The following is a 25,941-nucleotide window of genomic DNA, read 5'->3' on the forward strand; positions in this document are numbered from 1 at the left end:
TCCCATTTCTACTGCCTGGCAATGGAGGAAAACGTTCTAATTGAAAAGAAAATTTGCCCTGAAAACATTTCTACCTAAGATCTCTAAACAGGTCCTGATTGCTGGCCATAAAATTTGGGAGGAAAAGGGGAGGAGGGTGCTGAGCGATGAATAACACAACCACAATGTTCCTCTTCCAAAGGCCTTCTAGAGGCTGTGAAATACAGGTAGTAAGACTGAGCAGTTCTGACCTTGCTCACAACTATGTTGGTAGTGGGGAGAATGTATCTATATTGCAGGGAACAGAGATGGACTAAGACAACTTAATGTACTCCAATATCCATGCCAATCCTTTCCTGCCTTGCTGCAGGACTTAGATTACTGAAAGTCAGAATCCCACTTCATATTTTATTTTACCTTCCTACCAGGTCCCAAAAGTTTACAGAAGAAAAAAATGTAAACTTTTAAATAAAATATAACTTGTAAATGAGAAGCTGGAATTGAATACTTAAGGAAAAATAATTGCTCATCACAAAAGTTTTGATAGGTCTGACAGACACGTGTGATTAATTTCTGTATATATCAGAAAAATGCACCTTTTTCTACAAAAGATATATTGACATCTTGCCTGCAAATATCTGAGAAGGTAACCCCCCTAAAAGTAATTCAAAATGCAAAATCAGAAGCCCTAATTATATCCTTTTTTAGATAAATGAAGGGTATTGCTAACTTAATTCATGAAACAACAAGACTGGAGCTTGAAATAAATTATGTTGATTCAAGTAGACACATATTGCAAACCTGTCTTGCTTTTGTATACAAAGAAATTAATCTTTGTTATAATCTTGCATGGAACGATAAGGCAATAAAGTGATGTCTTTAATTCGCGCATAATTCTTTTATGTAGAGCTTAGTTTCTAGATTCATGGCATTTGTATTTCCAGCTTAAATTTCAAAACTATGTTGATCCAATCTACAAGTTGCCATTTTGCTTTAAACATTTTTAAGCTATAATTTCATTCATTTTTAGAATTTTATTATGTCTACATTTTTTATTTAGCACATTTTTCTTTTTTATCTAGAACAAGTCAGTGTCAGGCATCATCTTACTACTGCCAAATCTTCTCTTTTGTTTCTCTATTAATTATTTTAATTATCTCACTTATTTTCTTTTCATTACATGTACTAATGTTAATAATTTAAAGGAATGGTGCAATGCTACAGTTATTAATATGCTGCTTTAAAATTTATAGTATTAGTTTCTGACTAAGCATTTATTAAGGAATGGTGAAACAGTATACAAAAATGTATTGCTGTAAGTATGCTTATACTCTTTTCTCTTTCCCCCTGTATTTGTGTACTAGGTGGTTGTGAATGCCCTTTTAGGAGCAATTCCATCCATCATGAACGTGCTTCTCGTTTGTCTTATATTCTGGCTAATTTTCAGCATCATGGGAGTAAATCTGTTTGCTGGGAAGTTCTACTACTGTGTTAACACCACAACTGATGAAAGGTTTGAAGTCGACCAAATCAACAATTTTAGTCAGTGCGAGGAACTCATAAAAAACAATCAAAGTGCCCGATGGAAAAACGTGAAAGTAAACTTTGATAATGTAGGATTTGGGTATCTTTCTTTACTTCAAGTAGTAAGTGATCACTCTTTATCTACCTTTTCCTGTTTATAAGCAGTAGTGAAAAGCAATTCTGGCAACAAAGAGACAAAACATTTACCTGATGATTTTTATCTGTGACTTAGTAGTTCTTCTACATGGGTAATTGATTATTCTTTTCATCATAAGCAGCAAGTAGAGTCTACTATGATGAATAAAGAATCCTCAGGTCATCTAATGAAACAACTTCCTATTTATTACTCCTTTAGTCCTTTAACTACTTCTAAGTTTTAAAGTTTCTAGAATTACCTAGGAATGGTATTCAGGTATCTCAATATTTTAAGTTTTCCAGTTGCCAGGGAAAAAAAAATCTGCATTGATGTAATTAAGTCACAAAGAACTCCGGGTAATAAATCTCATCTCAGTTTTGTGGCTGCCACTGGGGCAGATCTAATCTAAAAAGCACTTTGTCATTCAGAAGAGAAATAAGAAAAGAAAAAATAGCACTTGATACGATAATCTATGAAATATTTTCCTGATACTTCTGTGCAAAAGGACCTCAGAGAGTTCATTTACAAAATCTGAGGGAAGAAAGAAAATATATGCAGAGAGATACTAGAAGATTATGCCTTCAATATCAAAAATTGAAGACACAACACTGTCTATTTGTATTTTGAAGCAGCTACCAATCTCACCCAGCTTTAATCAAGAAAATGCTGGACTTTTACCTATGTTGTGTACCTTCAGCAACTTCTATACATTTTTTTTGAGGTTTCTATCTAAATCTGCAGTATCTTATGTTTAATTTTTATTGCTTTTAAATACGTTTCTGGATTTTATGTTGTTTACACAAAATCTCAGTAAGACAAATCATTAACATGATGCAGTGGTATGGACATTGTCCTGCTCAAGGTCTAAAACAGCAGTTCTGAGCAATGGGATCTGCCTCTCCCAGCTAATACAGCATCATACCTGTGTGACTGATAAGTCTGCCCATTTAATTTTCATTATGATTCCTTACTTTACTGTCACATCAGGAAAGAGTGAAGAGGGACCAATAGTATTAAAGAAATAAAATACTGAACTGAACACAATTTGATTTTGATAACTAAAGACTTTAAGTACTTACTTTCTTTGCCTTCTTTATGAAGTCTACTCACCTAGGGAGTCAGAATGCTTCATTACAGGTATTCAGGAGAAACATGACATCAATAGAACTCTTTCCAAGTAGCTTGCAACTCTCCTTCTAGTAGTAACCCATTCTACTCTGGGACACAAGTCATTATTCCAGGTTCATTTCTTTCCTGGCTGCAATCACCACCCCTCAGCTACTTGCAGTCATAGTGTCTTGGCTACGCATAGATTATTTCATCTTCTATTTATTGAAAAGACACAAATATTTTCTTACATGAAGGCTTAGATTCTTAAATTATTGGATTTTTTGGGAGGCGAATGAGGAGAAATTTGCCAATCATTCCCACAATTCCAAAGGAAAAATTCATCTAGACCTACCACAGAGGGACCTAGCTCTCATGGAGAACAAGCCTGTTTGTCCAGTATCTACAATGTAGAGATCTTGCAAGAGCATGAGACCCTCACATAATGATGGAGGATTTTTTGTGTGAGTAGAATGTCCATGACAACAGCACTTAATTTTTCTGTATTGCTAAAATGCTTGTAAAATCATCAAGACCTTTTTATTTGACATAGCAGAAAAAACAGGGGCATTTCTGTCATTGAACAAAACATCACCCCTGCATCTTTTAGGGTTTGGTAAGTAAGCCACTAGGAGTTATTTTGCAGTTATAGAATTATAAGAGCGCAAGGACTGAGAAAGAGTATCAGCTTGATTTTCAGTTAATGTATTAAAATATAGAGAATCAATGTTTATTCACCTTCAAGAAAACAAGGCCACAATTCATAACTGTTTGAGATTCTTACATTGCTTCTCAATCAAAAAAGACTGATAAGGTGATTTTCTATTTGATATATAAAGTACTTTGGATCAAACTCTAGAATAAGCCTCCAAAGCCATCATGTCAAAATAAACATGAGACTTGAATAGGTATATCATAGCCCTAGATTTTCCTGTCCTTCCTAAACAGCTTGCAGCAATAGAAAGAAGACTAAATGCTAAGGTATGACTCAGTTAGAGGTACACATTTCTGTGTCAGAAACAAAGATAAAGCTATTGAACGTTTAGCAGTTGGCCTAAAATTATATACGGAGCCTGAAAAATCTGATTATAAAACCATGGTTGCAAGTGGATATGCTTTCTGTTTGCCTAAAGTGAGCATTAATGGCCTTTCTACTGAATTCATTTGGTTCTGCACCTCAACAACCTGAGGCACAGACTTTTAGTAGTGCTGGACCTGAGAAAATAACTCCAGGGAAGTCAATATCATTTTTCTAATAACAATTTCTGTGAAAAGTATCAGTGCGTGAATTACTGATACAAGGCCAGGAGGCTAGAAAATAAATACAGAAAGCTTCCTCTTATTCCTCATTATTTCCATTCTCCGTTCTGCCCTCTGGCTCGTGCCCTTTGAGTCAGCCAAAGAATGCTGTAAATCCCTTCAGCTTTTCCGAGTAACAGGAACCATATAACTTTACTATCTGTATCACAAATTGGAGTGAATACTAATGGAAGTTAGAACTATTTTTATGACAAAAAATCAAAATGAAAACAAGCCAAAAGAATTTCAAACCAAGGTACTGAGGGCCTTATTATTCTGGGAAAGACAAAAGTCAAAAATTGTGAAACTGTGAAATTTTTTTTTATTGTCTCTGGCTGTATAGGGGTCTGTTCATCACGGAAAACTTTTTTTTTAAGAGTGATATGGAAAAGAAACATATCTATTTCACACAGAAACACTCAAAAGCAGAGAGAGAATTTCAGAAAGAAGTATTCTGGGCTCAAAAAATGCAAATGTGTGATAGTGATTTAAGCAAAAGGAACTCTCTAACAAGCTCTTTCTTGAGTTTACTCGGCAGTGCTGGTGAATGACTTTCTTGAATGAGGAAAAGAACATTACCTAATTTTTCATTGACATTTCCTGGATTTTTTTCTTTCATGGGAGGCATTATTGTGTGGAAAATCTTTAGTATTATAGCAATGTTGTAATTCTTTCTGCCCCAAAATACAGCCTAACAATACATGTCATTGATAAAACCAAGTTTTATGGACTTTGTTGGTCAAACTGTTTTTCAGAATTCTTACATAGTTTGAAGTTGGAGTAGAATCATTCATGCCATCAATCATATAAGTACAGATTTCTTATGTAAGATTATTTTTCTTATATAATATAGCATAGATCATATTGGTTTTTTGTGGATCTTCAAGATTCTTTTTTTCATTTCTTGGTCTGAACTTGCTTGAGTATTTCTCTGTCCCTAAAGAGAAGCATCAAAGCAGAGACAGATCTGCTGGAGAAATTCTCTTCACAATTGTCATGCACCAATGAGTGAAGAGGAAGAGGTTGGTGTACACAAAAAGATGTGGCATCTGCCCTGATAATTGTATGGCCTTATGCCTTTTAATTTGAACCTAGTATTTGGATTCCTTGGTAAGTAAATCTCCCAGAGACTGCTTTTATCCTGCTCACCAGGAAAAAATGTGGCAAACCAGCCACAAAGCACAATATTATTCTCTACTGTTACTAATATCAGTAAGACAACACATCTCTTGAAGTGTATGGTAAAAAAAACCAGAAGCTGAATTCTAAGACTTAAACTTTAGGGTACTTTCAAAGTTCCAACAGGTTAGTATTTTAAAAGCAAGATGCTATTGTATCTCCAAATGGGAACGTGAATCTTCGTGGTGATTTTTTCTGGTAAAGAAATTGAGTGTTAAACTCAGCAGACTTACAACTTCATAAGAAATTATTTATCAGAGGAAAAAAAATCTATGATTTTTTACCAATAGTAAAGGAGATGGAGGATTTTTGTTTTGTTGTTTTTTATAACTACATTTTGAATCTGCATTTGAATGTGTGTCATTGAAATCTCCTTGGCAGAAAAAAAAACCTTTGGAACAGATGCTGACTTCAGTTATACTGCTGTAATCTTTGAAATCAATTAATTACTCCTGATTTAGTGTTACTGAGAATATACAATACATTTTATATGGTGATATGCAAAATGGAAACTAATCATTTGATCTCTTGGTCATTTTCTGTGTTATTTTCTTTCAGGATACAAAAATACACAAATGATACTTTATTTCTTTTAAAGAGAAGACATTGCAGATTAATATAAGCAGGTCTATGCATCTACAGTAGAAAAATGCTTTCACTGAATGGGATATTTTGACTCTCTTTCTTAATTTCTTCAAAATTTTTAGTATCTTAGAGTTTTATGAACCTCATTGTGGAAATCATAAGATAGCAGTATGTTATATTTCTATTTTTCCACCCCACACTCTTTTCAAGTTTCCTTTTTAACAACAACAACAACAAAAACAACAATAATATGGCTCAGTTCAGCTGAGTTCTATTCAGCTCTATTTCCTATCACTTGTTAAAGGGTGCTGTTTGTTTATAGTGCAGTACTTTAGTGGTGATGGTGAAGCTTAGTGTTTTAAAATTAGTCTATCTTTTTTCATTGACTCTACTTAGTCTAGGCTACACTAATACATTTGCAAAAAAATCAAAAATTATTCTGTTTTGCCTGGAGAATGCTTTGCAAAGATCATGAGTCTGAATCAGAGGCAACAGCACACATTTTGCACAAGTGCCACTCCATCATCCGCATCATCTTTCTGAAGTAAAAGTCTGCCCATTATTTTCACATGGTGTTTCAGACTGAAGTGCTCATTTCAAGTCATGATATTCCAAAAAATGTAAATAGTGTACCAAGACAGAAGCAAAAGTAGCACTGTAAGACATGATGTAATCATCTTTCCCTATTTAGACCTTGTTAGATGAAATGCTGAATCCTGTTTTAGTTGCCATTGCAAAAGATTAACCAGTGCAACAGAGCTCAGAGCAAAATAAGGAGAGTGATCAGAGTTCTGGAAAACAGGAGTTGCATGGGAAGATTGAAGGAACAGTGATCACTACCTAAAAAAGAAGGACAGCAACAATCAATTTGCAAAAAGTAAGAGATGCTGCATGAAGGTGATTCCTGGAGTTCTCCAGATATGTAATGGCTATGACAAGTGAGTCTTAAATGGCAACAGAAGGATGTAAGCGTTAGGAAATAATCAAAGGAAGTGCCAGAATACATACTTTTTATAAAGTTGTGGTGTATTCACCATTAAAAGCCTTTGAGAACAAGTTAAGCATATATTAGTAATTACATAAATAGACCTTATCTACCTCTCCTAATCCCTTGCAGTCCAGGTATTCCATGAGGACTTTAAATTCTTCAGCTGACTGCTACTTGTTTCAGATTTATTCTTGATTTATTGGTCCTCTGATACTACCTTTTGATTTTACCATCACACTGTTAGTTACCTGAGCTTTATATTTCCTGTGTTGATCCCAAGATGTGAAAGTTGCTGCACACTGCGTACGTATCTAAGGATAATCATGCTCTTTTCAGTATTCCACTGTTCCAAAAGTGTAAAGGACCTTTCCTTTAAGAAAATAATTTCTTCTCATTTTAAGTTCACTTTAGGGTGATGCCAAGCTGCTCCATGTCCTGCATAAAAAAAAAGTTTTTTGAAACTTCCACTAGAAATGAAACCTGAAGATGATGGTGATACAGTAATAAACATGGATGAGTGTTCCATTCCTCACTGTATCCTGCAACTGGTTTCTGTGGCAAGGAAAATAAAGGAACCAATGATCTGCAGTCGTGTTTTGCAAAATTGTAATGAGGATTAAACAGCATAGAATTATTTCCTTTTTTTGCTCTACTTTTGGGCACAACTGGCCAAAAATTTCTACTTGGAGATGTTGCCTTAAAGGGATATCTAAAAGGGAACTAATTGCCACAAAAGAGTAAATTACTTCTGTTTCAAACATTCTGATGAAGCAATCTACACCTCACTGTCAAATATAAAAATGTGCAGATTCTGGGCAGAGGAAATACCTCCAAAATTTCAATAAATGCTGTCATTTATGAGGCATATTAAATATTCAATGCACATGAAACACTTCCTACTACTTTATCTTAGAATGTATGAGACATCTAGGCTCTGTGAAGCACAAATATATTATATTTAAAGTGAACATAGATTTGCTAAACCAGGTAAAATCTTTCAATGTATAGTCTGATTATAGAAAAATACCTTTTTTGAGATGATCAAATTTTTAGTTCCATTCTGTTTCCACCTTTCTGACTTGGGACAGAGGAACTACATATTAGTCTTAACTGGTGGCAACTCAGTTACATAAGGCTATACAACCAGCTGTACATAGCTCTTGCAGTTGACATGATTTGATGAACTAAAATGCCATCTATAATTTTTGTTAATTAGAAGTGAGAAATAAATTAATCATACTTACTGTTTAAAATGTTCATATGTAATACAAAGTAATGGGATACACAGCAGTATATCTGATGAGCAGCTAAATACAAAGCCAAGAGGCAAAACACTTTGGAAATCTAATGATACTAGTTATTCCTGGTGCTGTACTGAGTTGCTGGAAATTATTAAATGAATTGTCTTTAGAATGCTTAAACAGGTGTGTACTGTTTACAGGCTACATTTAAAGGCTGGATGGATATTATGTATGCAGCTATTGACTCAAGAGATGTAAGTACTGCAAATATTTTAAATTATCTTTTTTTCCCTGAGGTCTGTCTGTCTACAAGTGTGTATTTATCCTAAATAAGCAAATATATCCATACAATAGAATGAAAAATGAGTATGAGGTTCTGTGGTAACAAAATGTGGGCAACTGAATGCAAACTGCCAGGTGGCATCAGCAAGAGGTAGAATAGAAAAAATATATTAATATAAGTGATAGGAATATTGTCCAAATACAAAATATTGGTGGCACTTGGTGCAAGGTTGCCACTTTTTTGGTTGGAATTTTCACATGAAGTCTTAGGACTCATATTTCTCTTTTTTTTCCCCTTAGGTGTTAGATCAACCCAAGTATGAAGACAACTTGTATATGTACTTGTATTTTGTCATCTTTATAATTTTTGGGTCCTTTTTCACCCTGAATTTGTTCATTGGTGTCATTATTGACAACTTCAATCAGCAAAAAAAGAAGATAAGTATTGTTTTATTTCTCTTCTAAAGATATTCTAAAATAATGCATATTTGCAGGTGCATAATATATGGAAAGTAGCGCCACATAGCTTGTTCAAAATTGAAGCTGCAGTATGTTATGACAACATCATACCTGCAGTATTCATTAAAGTCATAAGATTTTTCATTTAGCGAATGGGACAGATCCTTCTTTTGTCAATTCCCAGTTTAGTCTTCCTCAAGTCATCTGCTTTTTCATGACTAAATTTCATGAAGTCTTCTCCTGCATGATCCAACCCCTTAATTATGTCCCTACATTAAAGCACTCATAATTTCTTGGAGTTTTTTCCTTCTTATTTTTAGTTATTCTCTGAGCATACACAAAAAAAAGCTAGCTGAAAGATAATTACATCATGCAAGTAAAGAGGATGTTTTAATGATCCCAAGTATTCAAGTTCTACTTTGTGGCACTGAAAAATCTGAAACTCTGTAGAGCAGGAGTGGTTTGTAACTATTTCAGGACCTTTTTTTTATCATTTCACAGTGCAGATGTAGATAATCTCACTGGTACAGATGGTCTGAGTAGGAAATGCTTGCCTTTAAAATTATTTTCTGTAAATAGATCAAGCAATAAAAGCTCAAGGACCAAAGTAGCTATGAATTAAAAGTTTTTTTTTTACTTTACTGGACTGCATCACTTTCTTTGCATTTATGTTAATAATGACAAATACTAAGCAAGATTTCTGGATGCTGTACACGTAGAAATGTAGAGGTAAATGGTCTGGGAGCCTGTCCAGTTTATGGTCCATGCATTCCCACATCTTCAAGCTTCCCACACAGTCATCAAAATGGGCTGTATCCAGTCCTATGTGTGCATTGGCATTCCTGGAATTAGATGTCTGCAAGTATCTCTTATCTCAGAAAAATTTTCCTCAAGATGTATGGGAAGTCTCATAGATTTTCATTCAAGCTGTCTCTAACACAAGGTTACTATGGATTTTGATTGGAAATATGAAAGATCCATAATTCCTTCTTTTTCTTCACTGTCAGACTTCAAAGGCAGGTTCATGCTTTTGCTAAATAGAACACAGAACTAATCAAAATAAAAGATTTAAAAGAGAGCATTTTGCTGTTAATAGTACCAATCTTCAATCTTCAGCGAAGTTTCTCCAAAGGTTCTCTCATAATCCATCTTCTCAAGAACCTTGAAGACTTTGGGCCCCAATGCTAATGTGATTGCTAAACTAGAGATTCCTAAAGCACATTTCTATACTGACAACCTGATTTTGTCTTTTTCCTTTGTTTCGCTACAATCACAGTTCAGAAGTGACAGTATTGAGCAGCCCAGACTATCTGAATTTATCTCAAATACTCTTTACTGTATCTCTTACTATAAAAGAAAAGAGGTAATGGAAATGATATCTTGGAGTTCCCAGAAAATAACCATAAAAAGATGTTGCTTGCATATTTTTTTCTTGTTTTGAGCGCTGCAGTACTGGATGTCCAGATTTCTAGACTAAATGCTTAGATTGTACACAGATGCATTTGATAGCTAAGAGATTTTTCCCAATTTAGTCTTCTTGATTTTTGAATCACTCAGTTTTCTCAGCACTGCATATAAATGTGATTATAACCAGTTCTGATTTTATGTTTTTACTTTGGAGGTCAAGACATATTTATGACAGAAGAGCAGAAGAAATACTACAATGCAATGAAAAAGCTGGGATCCAAAAAACCACAAAAACCTATACCAAGACCAGGGGTAAAATTATTTATACACATCAGATGAATAGCTATTTACAAAGAGTTTTATTAATACAGGGAGAGTAGAAATATGCCAATTGAAAGTTGTCAGTAACCAGGGCATTAGTCAGCAGAAATGGAAAACAAAAATAAAACAAAAAAAAATTTTTCACTCACAACTATTTTATATATGAATATGCAACACAGGAGGCCAAAATAAGTTGTTGTATTTGAGTACTCAATTAGTAACTAGTGTACACTAGTTACAATTTTATTGAAGTCTTATAAGCTTTACCGCATGTGGTTTTTACTTTCTTCTAACAGGAAATATAAATAAATTACAGTTTGTATTGGATGTTTCTTTTTTCTTTCTTCCTCAGAATAAATTCCAAGGAATGGTCTTTGATTTTGTGACACAGCAAGTATTTGACATCAGCATCATGATTCTTATTTGTCTTAACATGGTTACCATGATGGTAGAAACTGATGACCAGAGCGAAGAAATGGAAAATATTTTATACTGGATAAACCTCGTGTTCATTGTCCTTTTCACTGGAGAATGTGTTCTGAAATTAATTTCACTTCGCCATTACTACTTCACTATAGGCTGGAACATTTTTGATTTTGTGGTTGTCATTCTCTCTATAGTAGGTAAGTCTTGTTAATTAAACTAAAAGGAAGGTAAAATGAACAGGAGGTGAACTTTTACTTGAACAGAGCTATATGTTGAGCTTTTGCCATTGCAAGATTTACAGCCAAGTCATTCAGCTTTACATTTTAATTTGTAATTTAGCTAAACCAACCATCAAAACTGTTATAATCATCCAACATTTATTGCACCTGCAAATAGTAAGTATAACTGCTAAAACAGAAAGTATGCCAATGTAATCTACAGAAAATCTTTAATTGCTACATAAAACTGCCAATTTTAAAACTGTGCTTCTAAATTTCTATTGTGATATGGAGATTAAGTGGTAATGTACCTTGGTTTTCTTTTCTTTTTTTTCTTTTTTAGGAATGTTTTTGGCTGAGATGATTGAGAAGTACTTTGTATCTCCCACACTATTCAGAGTCATCCGGCTTGCCAGGATCGGTCGAATCCTGCGCCTCATTAAAGGCGCTAAGGAATCCGCACTCTGCTTTTTGCTTTGATGATGTCTCTTCCTGCTTTGTTCAACATTGGGCTGCTGCTCTTCCTGGTCATGTTCATCTATGCCATATTTGGCATGTCCAACTTTGCCTACGTCAAGAGGGAAGCTGGGATTGATGACATGTTCAACTTTGAAACGTTTGGCAACAGCATGATCTGCCTGTTCCAGATCACCACGTCCGCTGGCTGGGACGGTTTGCTCGCCCCAATTCTCAACAGTGGGGAGCCAGACTGTGACCCTAACAAGGCTCATCCAGGGAGCTCTGTGAAAGGTGACTGTGGCAACCCTTCTGTTGGGATTTTCTTCTTTGTCAGCTACATTATCATATCCTTTCTGGTAGTGGTGAACATGTACATTGCTGTGATTTTGGAGAACTTCGGTGTTGCTACAGAAGAAAGCGCTGAACCCTTGAGCGAGGATGATTTTGAGATGTTCTATGAAGTCTGGGAGAAGTTTGATCCTGATGCAACACAATTCATGGAATTTGAGAAATTGTCTGATTTTGCAGCAGCACTTGAGCCTCCTCTTCATCTACCCAAACCCAACAAAGTCCAGCTCATTGCAATGGATCTGCCCATGGTGAGCGGTGACAGAATTCACTGCCTTGACATCTTGTTTGCTTTCACAAAGCGTGTTTTGGGGGAAAGTGGGGAGATGGACGCCCTCAGAATACAGATGGAAGATCGGTTTATGGCATCCAATCCTTCTAAAGCTTCCTATGAACCAATTACAACCACACTGAAACGAAAACAGGAGGAGGTGTCTGCTGTTATTATTCAGCGTGCTTACAGACGTCACCTCTTAAAACGAACAGTGAAACAAGCTTCCTTTATCTATAACAAAAATAAAACTGAAGGTGGGGCTGGTCAGGGTATGAAAGATGAAATCCTTATTGACAAGTTAAATGAAAACTCATTTACAGAGAAAACAGACATAACCGCATCAACAGCAGTTTGTCCGCCTTCTTATGATCGTGTAATGAGGCCAGTCAAAGAAAAGCATGAAAAGGAAGATAAAGATGGTCAGAAATAAGAGCAAATAGCAAGAAAAATCATATATGTGCAAAGTAGTTCATAGCCTGTAAGGATCGTGTGTTTGTGTCAACAGGACTCCTGAAGGAGGTCTATGCCAAACTGACAATTTTTACAAACATACTGTACATTAAAGGTCAGTGCCTATTAAAAGACAGTGACCCCTTGTCAGTGACTGTAACTGTGATAAGAAGAAACAACCTTGACAGGAGGTTACTGTTCTCATTACCAGCTGACACTGCTGAAAAGGAGAGAAAAATGGCTACACAGACTGTAGGGACCAGTTAAATGGGTGTGAAACCAAGTATTTGTGTGTTTAGCATAAAACAATATGGTAACTCTATCCACTGTTTGCATTTCAACTGCCACATACTTCATATTTTTACAAAATCTGTGTTGGTGGATTCATCTTGTTTTTATTCATATGTTGTTTATTATATGTGACTATTTTTGTAAATGGGGCTTCTGTTGGGGAAGGGAATTAAGTACACCTTTACAGGTACAAGGGCCAGGTGTTCTATTATACAGCTAATATACACACAGAAATTATTTGCATGAAGGCATGCTGCACTTACAGATCATGCATGAAAATAACATTAAGTCACAAAGAACAACAGATTTTTTTAGCACAGTGTTTCTGGAAAGGAATAACAGACTTTGAGGTGCTTAATTAATGTATTCATGTTGTTTCATATTCAAACAAGTCTTAGTATGCCTGTAAAGTCCTCTACAACTCACAAAATTAGTAAATATGGTTTACTTTTTGCACAGACCATTAAGTTTCAGAAGGTGCAAACTTCTTCCTAGGTCTGGAGTCACAGATTTTGTCTTTGTCAAATGTCTTTCTGCATATGAATACTAAATGAATCTGCCTCAGCCCACCAAATTGATCAGAAAGAGCCCTCTATAAAGTTGTTCTGCTTTATCCTGCAGTATTGTTTAGCCATCTTCAGCTCTCAGTAAGGTTGATGTTGTACACGTAAACGAAAAGCCCTCTGCTATGTAAATAATTTTTAACCTGTGGTGCATGTTTGAGCAAACAGATAATGACTTTAGCACATTTATTGCATCAAATATGTACCACAATAAGTGTAGTGTGCAAGCATTCAACAGGTAAAATAATGTATTATCTACCATTATAGATAGTTTGGATGCAATCAATGCATGTTTATATTGCCTATGCTGCTATTTCTTTGACTGTCCAGGATTCTTGAACATGGGAAGCCATACATCAGAGCTAAATAAAATAAACTACTCAAAAAGACCTCATTCCTCCATACCATTGAGCAATATTTTGCAGCTGTTTAGGAGCTTATTTGTTTTACATTTCTGAATTTTCAGTGAAAAGCATATAGTGTATATCCAAACTGTACAGATGTTGAAAACTACTAAAACTGTTGAAAATAATGTTAGGATTTTATAAGCAACTATAAATACTGTAAAAATCATTTTATTTTATTTTTCAGCATTATGTACATAAAACAAGAACTGAATTTTATCTTCAGGTTAATGTCACAACATTTTTGTTACTTTCAGTCCATAGCACTTTTTCACAGAAGAGCTCCAGAGAACAAGACATAACTAAGTGAATGAATAACTGTAGGATCTTATTTTTTACAGTATTTGCCAACATATAAATAATTTCTGCAAAATAAGTTCATAATTTGCTTCTAAAAAGCTAAGTTGTTTTTTTTATTTTTGCAGATGGGAAAATGGTCTAAAGTTCAAATTGAATGTCTAAGCAGTGCCTGCATCATAAGTTTTCAGATACAACCTTTCTTTCAGAGAATCCTGAATCTTTTCTCATGTTTACTCACAGATTTTTTTTTCATTCATGCTGCACTAGAACAGTTCTAAATATTATCTAGGGTCCACAATATTTTTTCACAAAGAGAAAGTAGCAAAATTGTATAATCCAATCCATCAGGACATTTTATGTTTCTTACACAGGAAAATTAAATATAGATTACTTTTATTAAAATTATTGACTAAATCTGTATTAGTGAACTGCATGCAGGAAAATGCTATTACCCTAACTGAGGCTAAAGAACATTATTAATGCGTCAAAATAATAAAGATTACATTTTTTATTGTATGTTCCTTTTGTGTTTATTATCTGATATTAATATAAAGAAGGGGATGCTTTTAAACCACAGAATGAGAGAATACTGAAAACGTCTACAGCAGCTATGCAGTTCTTCCATGTAGGAAAATCTTTGGGACTTGCTTGTTAGTCTCTAATTAGGAGTTTCTTACTTGAAGAGTGTTAGACAGTGAGCATGATGCCTCTGCATGTATCAGTAGCTCTGCCCTGAGTGACTCCATGCAGCAGCTCCATGCAGTGGGTGCACAGCCATCGATACCAGAGCTGCCCTCAGTGTGTCCCAGGAGGCTCTGAGCACTCACAGGAATGAGAACTGAGCATTCAAGAGTTTACAAAGACAAAATGAGGGCAGAAAATAGGACTAGATCCATGACATTCCCCAGCTTGGGTTGAGAGCCAGTTTATTCTTGCTGGGTGCTGTTCACAAAACAGGCTACGGAGCATCTCTCATGTGAGTGCATTTCTGAAAAAGAGGAAATGGTGAAATAGTGTTGGAATGAATAAATCATTGGTCTTTTCCTCAGGAATTTTAAAAATCACTCTGGAAGCACCTCATTCCTAGAAGCAACCAGGTACCAATAGGGGAAAACCAAATGCATCTGGAAAGTGGGCCCGTTCCTTAATCAATTGCTTCAGTGAATTTCTCAAAATATTAATTTTACATGTTTACATAATTTTATATTGCATTTCCCTACAACTTACAATGAAAACAATCATAGATGAATACTGAACTTCGCATTAAATAAATTGATGAGCAGCTGTAGTCTGTATGCTTGCTTAGTGGCTAATGCAGAAATAAAGTTTCATAGCATTTTCCCTGAAATTCATCAACAATTTTTCAAGGGAGGGAACTTTTTCTATGTAAAATTGTTGTGAAATACATTATGAAAAAAGAGGTCTACAGCTTTGATTCCAAATACCTAAGTATCAAAATGAAAAGATAAGTACTTTCAGATACTGTGGACAGAATATGTCTTAAATGGTTACCTTAAAAAGTATGTAAAAAATCCCAATTTGTTTCTCATACCTCTAATAGATTTTAAATATTACAGAATCCTAAATGGTGCTTCAAAACAAAACAAGCAGAGCTTAAACACAGCAGGAAAAACAGAGGATTTTCTTGGCCAACAAGGAAAGCCAAGAATGCTCACTGCATAGGGCTTCTTTGGCACCTTCCTGATGGAATGAGAGTTTGTGATACCTTCCTGGTAGGATGAGAACTTGTGACAAAGGAACTGCACGTGTAATGGACTTGCTAGGAAAGGTCACTCTGAGCACCCTCTGCCAGAAGAGCCAAGCCAGGCTTCTCCTACAAACTCCGCACAGGTTGGGTTCCGCTCCTTGTCCCTGGCGTCATCACTGCCGGCTTTCCTGGTGGACAGACTGTGCTCCCATTCCAAAGGAATGCTCTTTAGCAACCTCTGTTTCTGGTGTCTAGAAATTACCGCTGAGGGTGCTTTCACCTCCGGAGGAATACCCTAATTTTACTAGTCTTTGCAACTCTAATCTTCCAGGAGGAACGAAACGGGGGGTGGGTGTTTCTCTCTCTGATTTCACCTTATTGCTAGTGTATTTCTAAGAGAAGTGCCACATAACTTGAAGTGCTCAGTTACACTACGAAACGTATGGAATGTGGGCCGCTTAGTCCTACGTTCAGCCAAGAAAAGCAAGGAAACAGACACATTCCCAAATTCCCAAAGCTTCCGTTCGGCATCCCGGCTGCGAGCGCTCCCGAGGCTCGGCCGCCTGCCCGCCGGCAGGGGGCGCCAAGGCGCCGGCAGCCTCCCGCCCGCTGGCTCGGGCCCGGCCCGCGGCTCCCGCCCGCCGCCTTCCAGGAGTTTCTCTTCCCGTGTCTCTCCCGCCTCCTTCCTGCCCAAACCAATGGCAGGGCGCCGTCCTCACCCTTCCGGAGCCCCCCCGCAGTGGCGTCGGGTAGCGACGATGGACGCCGAGGTGCAGCAGGTGAGCATCACCGCCGTCCCGGCCCGGCGGAGGGAGCGGCTGGAAGGAGGGAGGGATGGGAGCGGCCGGGGGTGCCGGGCGGGACTGCGGGCGGCCGGGACGGGGCGGTGGGCGCGGTGTGCCCGGGGCCGTCCCGGGGCGAAGCGTTGGCACCGGTGACCCGCGGCCGCTTCCCCGCAGGCGCTGCTCAATTACTACTGCCAGGAGGGGCTGTTCCAGCACGCCCGGGCCGCGGCGGACGAGGCGCTGGCGCGGCTGGGCGCGGAGCCCGTGCTCCTCTTCTACCGGGCCTACGGCGCGCTGAGGGCAGGTAACGGGGCGGGCCGCTCCTTCCGCAGCGCTGGGCTTCCTTGGCTCGCCTCCCAAAACTTAGCCCTTAGTCCGCAGGGGAACGCGGTGTTGGGGAGTCTGAATGTGTGCCTTGTTGAGTGAATTACCCGTGTGTTATCATCTGTCTCCGCTCCTCCCCAGTTTGAATGAAAGCGATCTAGACAGCGTCGTATCAAAGTGAGAAATAACAAATACTTTTCTTTTTCATGGTTTCATGAAAAAGAACCCAGGTAAATGGGTTCCTTGCAAGGAATTTGAGCCCTGCCCAAACTCATATTGCATTTGATTGGAAACTCACTAGTGTCTCCCAGCTAACAGTTCTTCCCTTCAAAGCCGCTGTGTTAGTTTTGTTGATCCTCTGTCCCAGGGAAACTGACAGCTAATACCTAGTGGGGGGATCTTTGTGTAAATTATACTGTTCTGAAGGGTTTATTTAGCAACATGTTTATTCGAAGGGTGTCAGAAATATTAACAAGTAACCCAACATGGGGAGGGCTGAGACAAGTCTATGAATGTGTACTGGTTTTGAGAGAGTATCTATTCCCAAACTCCCAGATGTTTTTATGTAAGAATCTTGTCATTTTTCAAGATACTGCCTATTTTGCTAATATTTAATATTCACACAAGTAAGGGAAAATACTAGTTATGTAAAGAAACAGGAGCAAAAAGAGCTGCTCAATGACCTCTATAAAACAATAAATATTATTTTCATCTTTCTGACAGTTGGCAGAATCAGCACAGAATTAGTTGGCATAATTCAAGTTCTTTGCAATGAGATGCTATTTTCTTTCCTGTGTCTGTTTGAAAGACTTGCACAAACAAGTGAAAGTGGGTATATGCATAAGGAACAAAAGCATGGAAGAAAAAATAGAGAAAATTTAAGTCAGATTGATGTTTGATGATTATACTCTTTGTCTTGGAAAGTGTGATAGCTTATTCTGTGCTTTTTTTAACTAGGTGATGTCAAGAAAGTATTCGACAGTTGGAGTCTATTAAAAACAAACCAGAGGTGTCACTTTGTACAATGATGGCTCTGATTTATGCCCATAAAAAGAGCCCTAATCCAGGTATGCCTGATAAGACATTCTGGTTCATGTTTTAGACAGCTCTGTGTGAAAGCTTGAGGGTTGCAGGCTAATTCTGCCTAAGTTAAAAAGGTTTACTCTGGCTTTGCATTTGACATAGGATCTATTACTGAATTGAGTGATGCTTACCAAGATTGTAGACAAAAATACCAAACCACTAAACTCTGAAGCATAAGAGTGAATGTTAAAATAAAACACACACACCCACACACAAAATCTTACTTATTCACTGTGATGAAGAAACTTTGAAGGAAAAAAACAAATTGAATCAAGCTTCTTGTGATTGCTGTTCACTCATGTCTGATATTTGTAGTTTTGAGTAGAACTGCAACTTGAAAAGTCTTTAAAGCCATGCCATTTCTATCTTTTAAATTATTCTGACCATACAGATGGAGAAAATAATTTTGCGAGTTTTGCTATTCCCTTCTCCAACCTAAAAGCTGGAATTATTTTGTTAGGAATTACATTCTCAAAATAAGAGTTGGTTTATCAGGTACATTGAGTGGTTGTTAAACTATTGCTGTAGTATCTTTCTCACTATGGAGATTTATAGCTGCTGCTGACAGTTTGTTATACAATTTAATGTGTAACAGCTCTGACTAATGGCATTACTCTTATTCAAATCCCTGAGGATTAATATTGCAGGACAGCAAAATTATTGTGGATCTCAAGACTCTCTGTGAGAGCCTTTCCCTCATTTATTAGGTGGGTCACCGTTGTCACAGCAGGAGATCAGGTTGGCCAGGCAGCTTCTGCCTTTCCCAGTGCCTGGCTGGGTCTGATCCCCTGGGTGTCCTGATCCCCTGGGTGTTGCTGTGTGATGGCACTCAGTAACCTGACCCATGACCTTCCCTGACACCAGGCTCAGTTTCATAGGCCTGTAGTTTCCCAGATCTTCCTTCCTGCCCTTCTAGATGGACATCAGGTTGGCTAACCACCAGTCATGTGGGACTTGCCCACTTCTGGGACCTCCCCATCAACAGTGTTGTTGGGAACTCTTCTGCCTTTTCCATCTGCACCTGCTAAATATTACTGATTGGGTGGGGCTGTCTGCATGTTTATCAATGTACAGTACAGAAACAGTGTTGATCTGGAAGCCCTTGGCTTACATGCTGTTCTTTTATAATATTTTGAGAGGCTGTCAACAAGACCTGTGTACAAAACCTTTTCAGATCGAGATGCTATTGTGGAGCTGGATGCAAGACTGAAGGAACAGCGTAAAGCAGCAGGACAGCAGGCTCTGTACTATGCTGGCTTGTTCTTGTGGCATCTTGGTCGCGAGGACAAAGCCCGTGAATACGTTGATAGAATGATCAGAGTTTCTGGTGGTGGTAAAGAGGTAACTGGTTCTAACCTTTCTGTAATGTAAAAGATTATTAGGACAGTGCATACTCTGAAGCTAGACTTATGGCATTAATGCTGTTTGGAGGTTATCCTGAACTATTTTGTGTTCTAGTACTTTCCTTCTTAACTGTCATAAATTCATTTGACGCAACTGAGTAAATTCCCATAATTTTTTTTTTGTTAACTAATATTAATTTTCCGTTAGTAAATAATAATGATTTAATAAATTAAAATAAATCAGTAAATGGAAATAATATGCACTTAAGCCAGTATTGCTACTTGCTACCAAGCCTCATAATTCCTAGCAAAAAAATAAGCATGATAGTCTTGCTAGAGGGAGACATCTGGATCTGAAGGCTCAAAAATACCCAGAGGATTGGGGATATAAATTGTTAGCTGTTGTAAAAAGCAAAATTTGCCTAGGGTTTCCCTGAAATAAGTGGTATATATAGCATTGTCTTTCGCACTTATATACAGACATTACAATTCATTAAAATCTTGAATCTCTAAAGAGATTTCTGAAAACTTACTATTTTATTTTTTTAAAGGATATATCAACTTCAGTTCAAGGAGAGAAACATAAAAAATTTGGGTTTTTTTTTGTAGTTAAACATCTTTGAGGCAGAGCTGTTAACATTGAATGCATTATTTTACAGTAATATCAAACAAAAATGTTCTGCTGTATGGTTCAGTACTTTGTTCAATTGTAATTTATAGTTTTGTGTTTGATCTATTACATGAGCTAGAAATCTGCAACTGTTCTTCTAAACATTAGTTTCTGAAAGTATGATTTAAGTAATGGCTTAGCTTTCCAACTAACAGTGGTTAATAATTTAAATTGGTAGTTATTTTAAATAAGAACTAATCTATCGGCTAATTTATACTAATGTAAAAATAACTTATATTAATGACGAAGTAATTAAGGACATCACAAAGCAATAATATGGTACTTCCTAAAAAGACTAAGGACTAGGTCCTTTTGGTGAAATGACTAGGTCATTTTGGTGAAATAGTGGTATTTATGACTTTGCTTATTGAAACAATCGTAGTTGATTTTGTTTGCTTGTTTTAATTCTTAGGAAATACTATTTGGGAATCATGCTTAGTGTGAAATATTTCCAGCTGAAGTTTTTAAAAATATTCAAAGTAATTAATTTATGTTTTACAGACAGATGCATAGAAAAGAAAAAGTACATTAGTATTTAAATATATAGATTTTTTTTAAGAAGTTCACTTATGATTAGCTCTTTTTCTAGTTTGGTAATATGAAATTATGTTTAAATGTTTACATCTGATTTTTTGGGAGGTGGTTCAGAGTCTTTAAACTTGGTGAAATATGATTTGTTTAGTATACACTTATTTTGATAAGATAGTTTATGTATTCCTTGTGTGGAAGTACAACACCTGCCTTTTTAAAAAAAAATGCTGGAGTATATAAAGTTCAGTCTCCATTGCATAACAAAATCATGACCCTGATTGTTAGCAATTACAAAATATGGCTCTTCTACTAACCTTTGACTTTAAATGCACTTCAAAATAGATTTTATTTAGTTAAGTTATAATTAATGTTTGGAACACATAAGAGAAATTTCATTATTATAAGTAGTAAGTTCTGCAGTGAGAAGACACACTTTGACTTTTAATTGTTTAGGTGTTCTTTCTAATAATACTTTTGAAGATTTGAAAAATGTCAAGAGTTTTGCCTTGCACATAAAAGATTTTCTTTTAAATCAGAAAGTAGAAGAAAAACCTCAAGTTTCTCCCTTTTTGCAGCACTGTTTTGTTTCTCAGTGTCTCACATAAACAAAATATTAAGGAAACGTTGTGCTGAAATATTTGCAGAAAATATTCTGTCTAATTTGGTCATGTTTGTGAAGTTTTGTTCTGACTGCTGAGCGTGTTAGACTTGTTAGGTGCCATTGGTGTTTTTTTCTAATTCTGTCAGTAAATATATTATTTGGTTAATTTAACTCTGGAATAAATTACCCAAGTGTTTGGTTATGCTAAAGACTGGTTATAATTATGCCTCTGAAGCAGTTAAGATAGATACTTTAAGTCCCCTATTTAGGTTATTTCTGCTTTTTGTACCTAGTGTAATTTTCTATTACCTAGTTAGCAAAGAATTCCAATTTGTATTTTGTTAACAGGGGTTAATTTTGAAAGCATGGCTTGATCTCACCTGTGGGAAAGAAACTCACATTAAAAAAGCTCTGAGATACTTTGATGAAGCACTGCAGGAAGGCAATGATGTTTTTGCACTGCTTGGTAAAGTAAGTTTACTTCACTGTTTAAACTCTTCCTAAATGTCATCTTAGTCTTGTAGATTGGAGAGATGCTGATAAGAGTAGTGCATAATGAGCTTGTCCAAGGAACAGAGATACAGTTCAGACCCTGTAGATACTTTCAGGTTCTTTAGACACCAGTGTGAAAAGAAAGGTATAGTAAAATTCAGTCACTCTAAAGGTGTACTGTTGTTATGATTTTGCTATGCACACGAGAAAACCTTTCTCTTTATATGTGTAAAATGAGTTTCAAATCACTTGAAAATGTAAAAGTGTGTAGTCTCTTCCTTTTTGCATGGGGCTACCTATGTACATTACAGAATTGCTGTCTGCCAAAATGCAATATTTAAGCACTGTAGTGTGATTTTTTTTAATATTGTCAGCACTCTTTTAAAGTTCTCATTAGTCTATTTCGTGTGTTCATATGTGTTCATATAATCATCAATGATTATATTTCATTAAAGGAGTGGCATGAATTGTTTTCTTTACACATCGCAGACATTGTTACTCATTAACATGATGTTTGTTTAGTATTCCAAAGCTAAATGCAGAAAAAATTCTTCAATGAATATTAGAAGACTGAAGTTCAGGAGAGTGTGCACAATGGTATTTGGTTAGATGTGTGTGCTTGGCTGCATGTGGACCATTGAATTAGATTAAGAGTATATGTCAAATGTAGTTACTTACTAATTAGGGTTTAGACAGACATGAATCTCACTGGGGCTTAAAAAATGAACTCTCAAAATCTACTGTGTTTGCATAATTTCTGTCTTAAAAAGATGAACTACAACAGCACACGTACAGTCACCTGGAATATGGTAAGTAAATTCAAAGCATCAAAGCAAAACAGGGTTTAAATCCTAAATTTATTTCTACTGGAATTAATTTAAACGTCTGATTTTTGACTTCTGAAAGTTTTGTATTTGGAATACCCTGTAAATCGCATTACAGTTAGAAAATTGTTAATTCTGGCAACAACAGTAGTTACCTGCTGAGCATGGGTTTTTGCATGGTACATGCCTCAGAGCTTGAATAAATGTTTCATCAGTGGGTTATGTTAAATATCCTAAAATTGTGGGATACTTCATACAAAGATACTTGAAACCTAATGAAGCAGTTTTACTCTTTAGCTACGTCTGTCTTTTTCTTGCTTGCAACTGACAAGTAAGTTGTCAATACTGCAGTTACCTTCGTGACGGAGCACCTACCACACACACCAGGCTTTACACATCATCCTTTGCTATTTGATTGTTGCACTGTGTCTAGTTGTGATGGATAGGTAAAACTATTACTTCAGGAAAGACTGCTTTCTCTAGTTCTTTTTCCTGGTTTCTGTATGAAAGAATTTCTGAATCTTCTCACCTGTGTGAGTGTACAGGCTCTTGATATGGCTTCTCTTCCTTCCATTAGGCACAATATTTTGAGGTCCGACAGAATTACTCAGGAGCTCTGGATATTGTGAACCAGATAATTGCAAACTTCCCAAACTTCATTCCTGCTTTCATAAAGAAAATGAAGCTACAACTTGCCTTGCAGGACTGGGAGCAGACAATTGAAACAGCTCATAGGTTGAGTATGAAGTAGCACACCACTAAGTTCTTTTCTTGCCATGTTTACACCAAAAGGACACTGTGAAACAAAAGTAGATAGGTTTCCATTCATTATTAATGAATCTGCATTAGTTGCATCAGTTTTTTAAAAATAAATTTGAAGTAAATAAAGTTTTATTAGAAACCAGCCTTGCAATTCTGTGAGGATGCTACATCAATATGTGAATTCATTCTGGATGGAAGAGGGTCTTTCTTGAGATAGGCATGAAATAAGAGCTGTGCTTTCAGTTGAGATACATGATCTAAAATGGCTGTAAAATACAAGTTTTCCTATTCCTGTTTTAGGATAAAATAGATGATTGAGTAAGTGTTTGGTTTGGTTTCTTTACATTCACCTTTTGTTTGGTTCTAGACTATTGCAGAAAGATCCCCTCAATTTGGAAGCCATAAGAATGGAGGCCCTGCATCATCTGTGCAGGGGAGGAAATATATCTGAGGTGAGTCTTTTTATTAGCAGAATGGTGAGCACAACATAATGCATGTGGCATCTAGTCCCTACAAAGGCTGTCTTCTTTATGTATTCTCCTCATACACTTTGGCTGGTCCTGTGCTGCACTAATCTGCAGGAGATATATTCATTCACCTGTTCTCATTTGAGTGGCTACTCTAGGTTATTGCTGGGGTGTTTTCTGGATGCAAAGGAAAAGATTTATTTTTAACCTTCATCTTTCCAGAGAACAGGTGTCGAGCCAAACAGAAATCTGATCTGGACACCTGACTGAATCACGTTGATTTGAATCATCAAAGTGATCTTTTTTGTGTAAATTCTCTTTTGATAAATTCATGCGTTATTGTAAGCCTTTCATTATTTTTAAATATTTTATTAATTGAAATAAGGGAAATTATGAGGTCTTGTAGTGATAGATTTTTGGAAGCAGGTCATAGTTTTTACACCAGTGTTTTTGTTCACAATTTTTTCACAATTATTGTGGGGCTTTTTCAGCTCTAAGCATTCTACGCTATTTTTCCTTCTATTCCCAAGATCCATTTTCTTGCACAGCAGTATACACAGGTATTTTGTATGTACAGCACTTGTGCCATTTTTCAAGAAGTTCTAAAATAGCTGATCTAAATTGTCACCAAAAATTCATTCTGTATTTTTTCTCATGCAAAAACTAGTAAAATTTAGGTGGAAGGATAGCAAAAAATAAAGTGTTTTCATTGTGTTGTAGGTATTTTCAAGTTGTAGAAGAAAAGGTATTTATGTTGCTTAACACATTTTCAGTTATTGCAAAGAACTCAGTCGTTAGCCTCCTTACAATCAAATTTAAGTCTTGTGCACAATCATGGGAAATACGAAGTAGTAAGAATTGCTGAGTCCAGTTGAAGGCATCCAGGAAGGAACTTTGCTGGACATAGTAGATTGTTAGCTAAAGATTCTGGAGTAAAATGTCACATGTGACTAAGAGCTATGTCTAGGGATAAATTTCAAGGCCTGTTAGATTTACACATTTCATATTAAAAAACCCTGAGTACCTTATTATTGTATGTCCAGAAAATCCTCTTAGATGTTTTGAAGAACTTGGGTTAAAATTGTGAGCACTTGGAAGTGCTTTGCTTTTGAGCACGTGTGTCTGTATCACACTGAAGCCGAAACAGGATTCACAGATCAGATTCCTCAGACTACCTTGCTTTGTGGGACTCCTCTGTTATACCAGACTTAGCCCAAGCCTTTCACCTTTTTAGAGCATGGATAAAGGACACATGGTTTGCTTTATTGTCACTTTACTATTCCAAAGTATTTGCATAGGAATTCTCAAGTCTAACTCCTCAGCCTGAAAACCTCAGAATTTACATTTCAAGATATTAGCACATAGTAAAAATGTGAGCAGTTTATAGTGAAAACTTTGTTAATTCTTTCTATTACTTATTATATTATTCCTTTTTCTCCAAGGCTTCAGCAAGACTGGGAGACCTGATTAAAGCACTGGATAGATTAGAACCACGTAATTCTGAACTATTCTGTAAAATGGCTTTAGCTTTCAGTAGAACAGTGAGTATGCTTTTTTTTTTCCCTTAAGCAGCATACAGCTGTCTAGATATCCTGGTTTTCTTCTATTTTTTGGTAGCAGATATTAAATATCTGCTAAAAAGTAGACAGTTGTGGACAGTTGAAATAGATTAACTCATGTAGCCTAGGTAACCACATTTTTCAAGTCTTATATTTAGCATGAATTACAATATTTAAGCCATCTCATTCCAAAAATGGTTTTACTCCTTGCTTCTTGCTTTTAAGTGAGGAACAGTGAAAATACACTCAAATGTTCACCAACCATCTTCTTACTGTACAAAACTGACAAGGTTAATCACGTAACTTGAAAGTGAAGGTTTCTTTAATCTACGTCTTTATCAAAAGTTGCTATAAAGAAGCACTCAAAGCAACTATTAGTTATTGTATGGTATTGTATATTTATGTTTGAATCCATCCCACATTAGTGTCACGGTTTTTATAGAATTACTGCAGGCTAATTTATTCTTACATGAAATGATGTTGTCTCTACTGCTCTGGCTATATTCAGTGTGTTTGTCTAATTGAATCCAAAACCTAAGAAAAGCTTAAGGC

The 25,941-nt window shown here is 36.3% G+C and overlaps 2 protein-coding genes across 3 annotated transcripts in view; both read left to right on the forward strand.

Annotated features, from left to right (window-relative positions):
- The window catches only part of LOC118688692 (sodium channel protein type 1 subunit alpha-like), a 52,218-nt gene extending 37,462 nt beyond the window's left edge, over positions 1 to 14,756 (forward strand). Inside the window, 7 exon segments of the mRNA XM_036386425.2 lie at positions 1,344 to 1,625; positions 8,239 to 8,292; positions 8,621 to 8,758; positions 10,394 to 10,498; positions 10,860 to 11,130; positions 11,495 to 11,599; positions 11,602 to 14,756. Of these exon segments, the coding sequence (XP_036242318.2) occupies positions 1,344 to 1,625; positions 8,239 to 8,292; positions 8,621 to 8,758; positions 10,394 to 10,498; positions 10,860 to 11,130; positions 11,495 to 11,599; positions 11,602 to 12,662 (2,016 nt within the window). The 3' untranslated portion in view covers positions 12,663 to 14,756.
- Positions 14,757 to 16,628: 1,872 nt separating this feature from the next.
- The window catches only part of TTC21B (tetratricopeptide repeat domain 21B), a 34,086-nt gene continuing 24,773 nt past the window's right edge, over positions 16,629 to 25,941 (forward strand). Inside the window, exons 1-8 of one of the 2 annotated variants that reach the window (XM_036386435.2) lie at positions 16,629 to 16,727; positions 16,908 to 17,049; positions 18,026 to 18,124; positions 19,315 to 19,481; positions 21,634 to 21,756; positions 23,179 to 23,336; positions 23,731 to 23,815; positions 25,273 to 25,371. In XM_036386435.2, coding sequence (XP_036242328.2) covers positions 16,647 to 16,727; positions 16,908 to 17,049; positions 18,026 to 18,124; positions 19,315 to 19,481; positions 21,634 to 21,756; positions 23,179 to 23,336; positions 23,731 to 23,815; positions 25,273 to 25,371 — 954 coding nt within the window. In that variant the 5' untranslated portion in view covers positions 16,629 to 16,646. Of the gene's footprint in view, positions 16,728 to 16,907; positions 17,050 to 18,025; positions 18,125 to 19,314; positions 19,482 to 21,633; positions 21,757 to 23,178; positions 23,337 to 23,730; positions 23,816 to 25,272; positions 25,372 to 25,941 lie in introns of those variants that run through there. The other variant, XM_054515477.1, reaches the window with a different exon arrangement.

Source organism: Molothrus ater, chromosome 7 (genome assembly GCF_012460135.2).
Source record: "Molothrus ater isolate BHLD 08-10-18 breed brown headed cowbird chromosome 7, BPBGC_Mater_1.1, whole genome shotgun sequence".
Classification (NCBI taxonomy): domain Eukaryota; kingdom Metazoa; phylum Chordata; class Aves; order Passeriformes; family Icteridae; genus Molothrus; species Molothrus ater.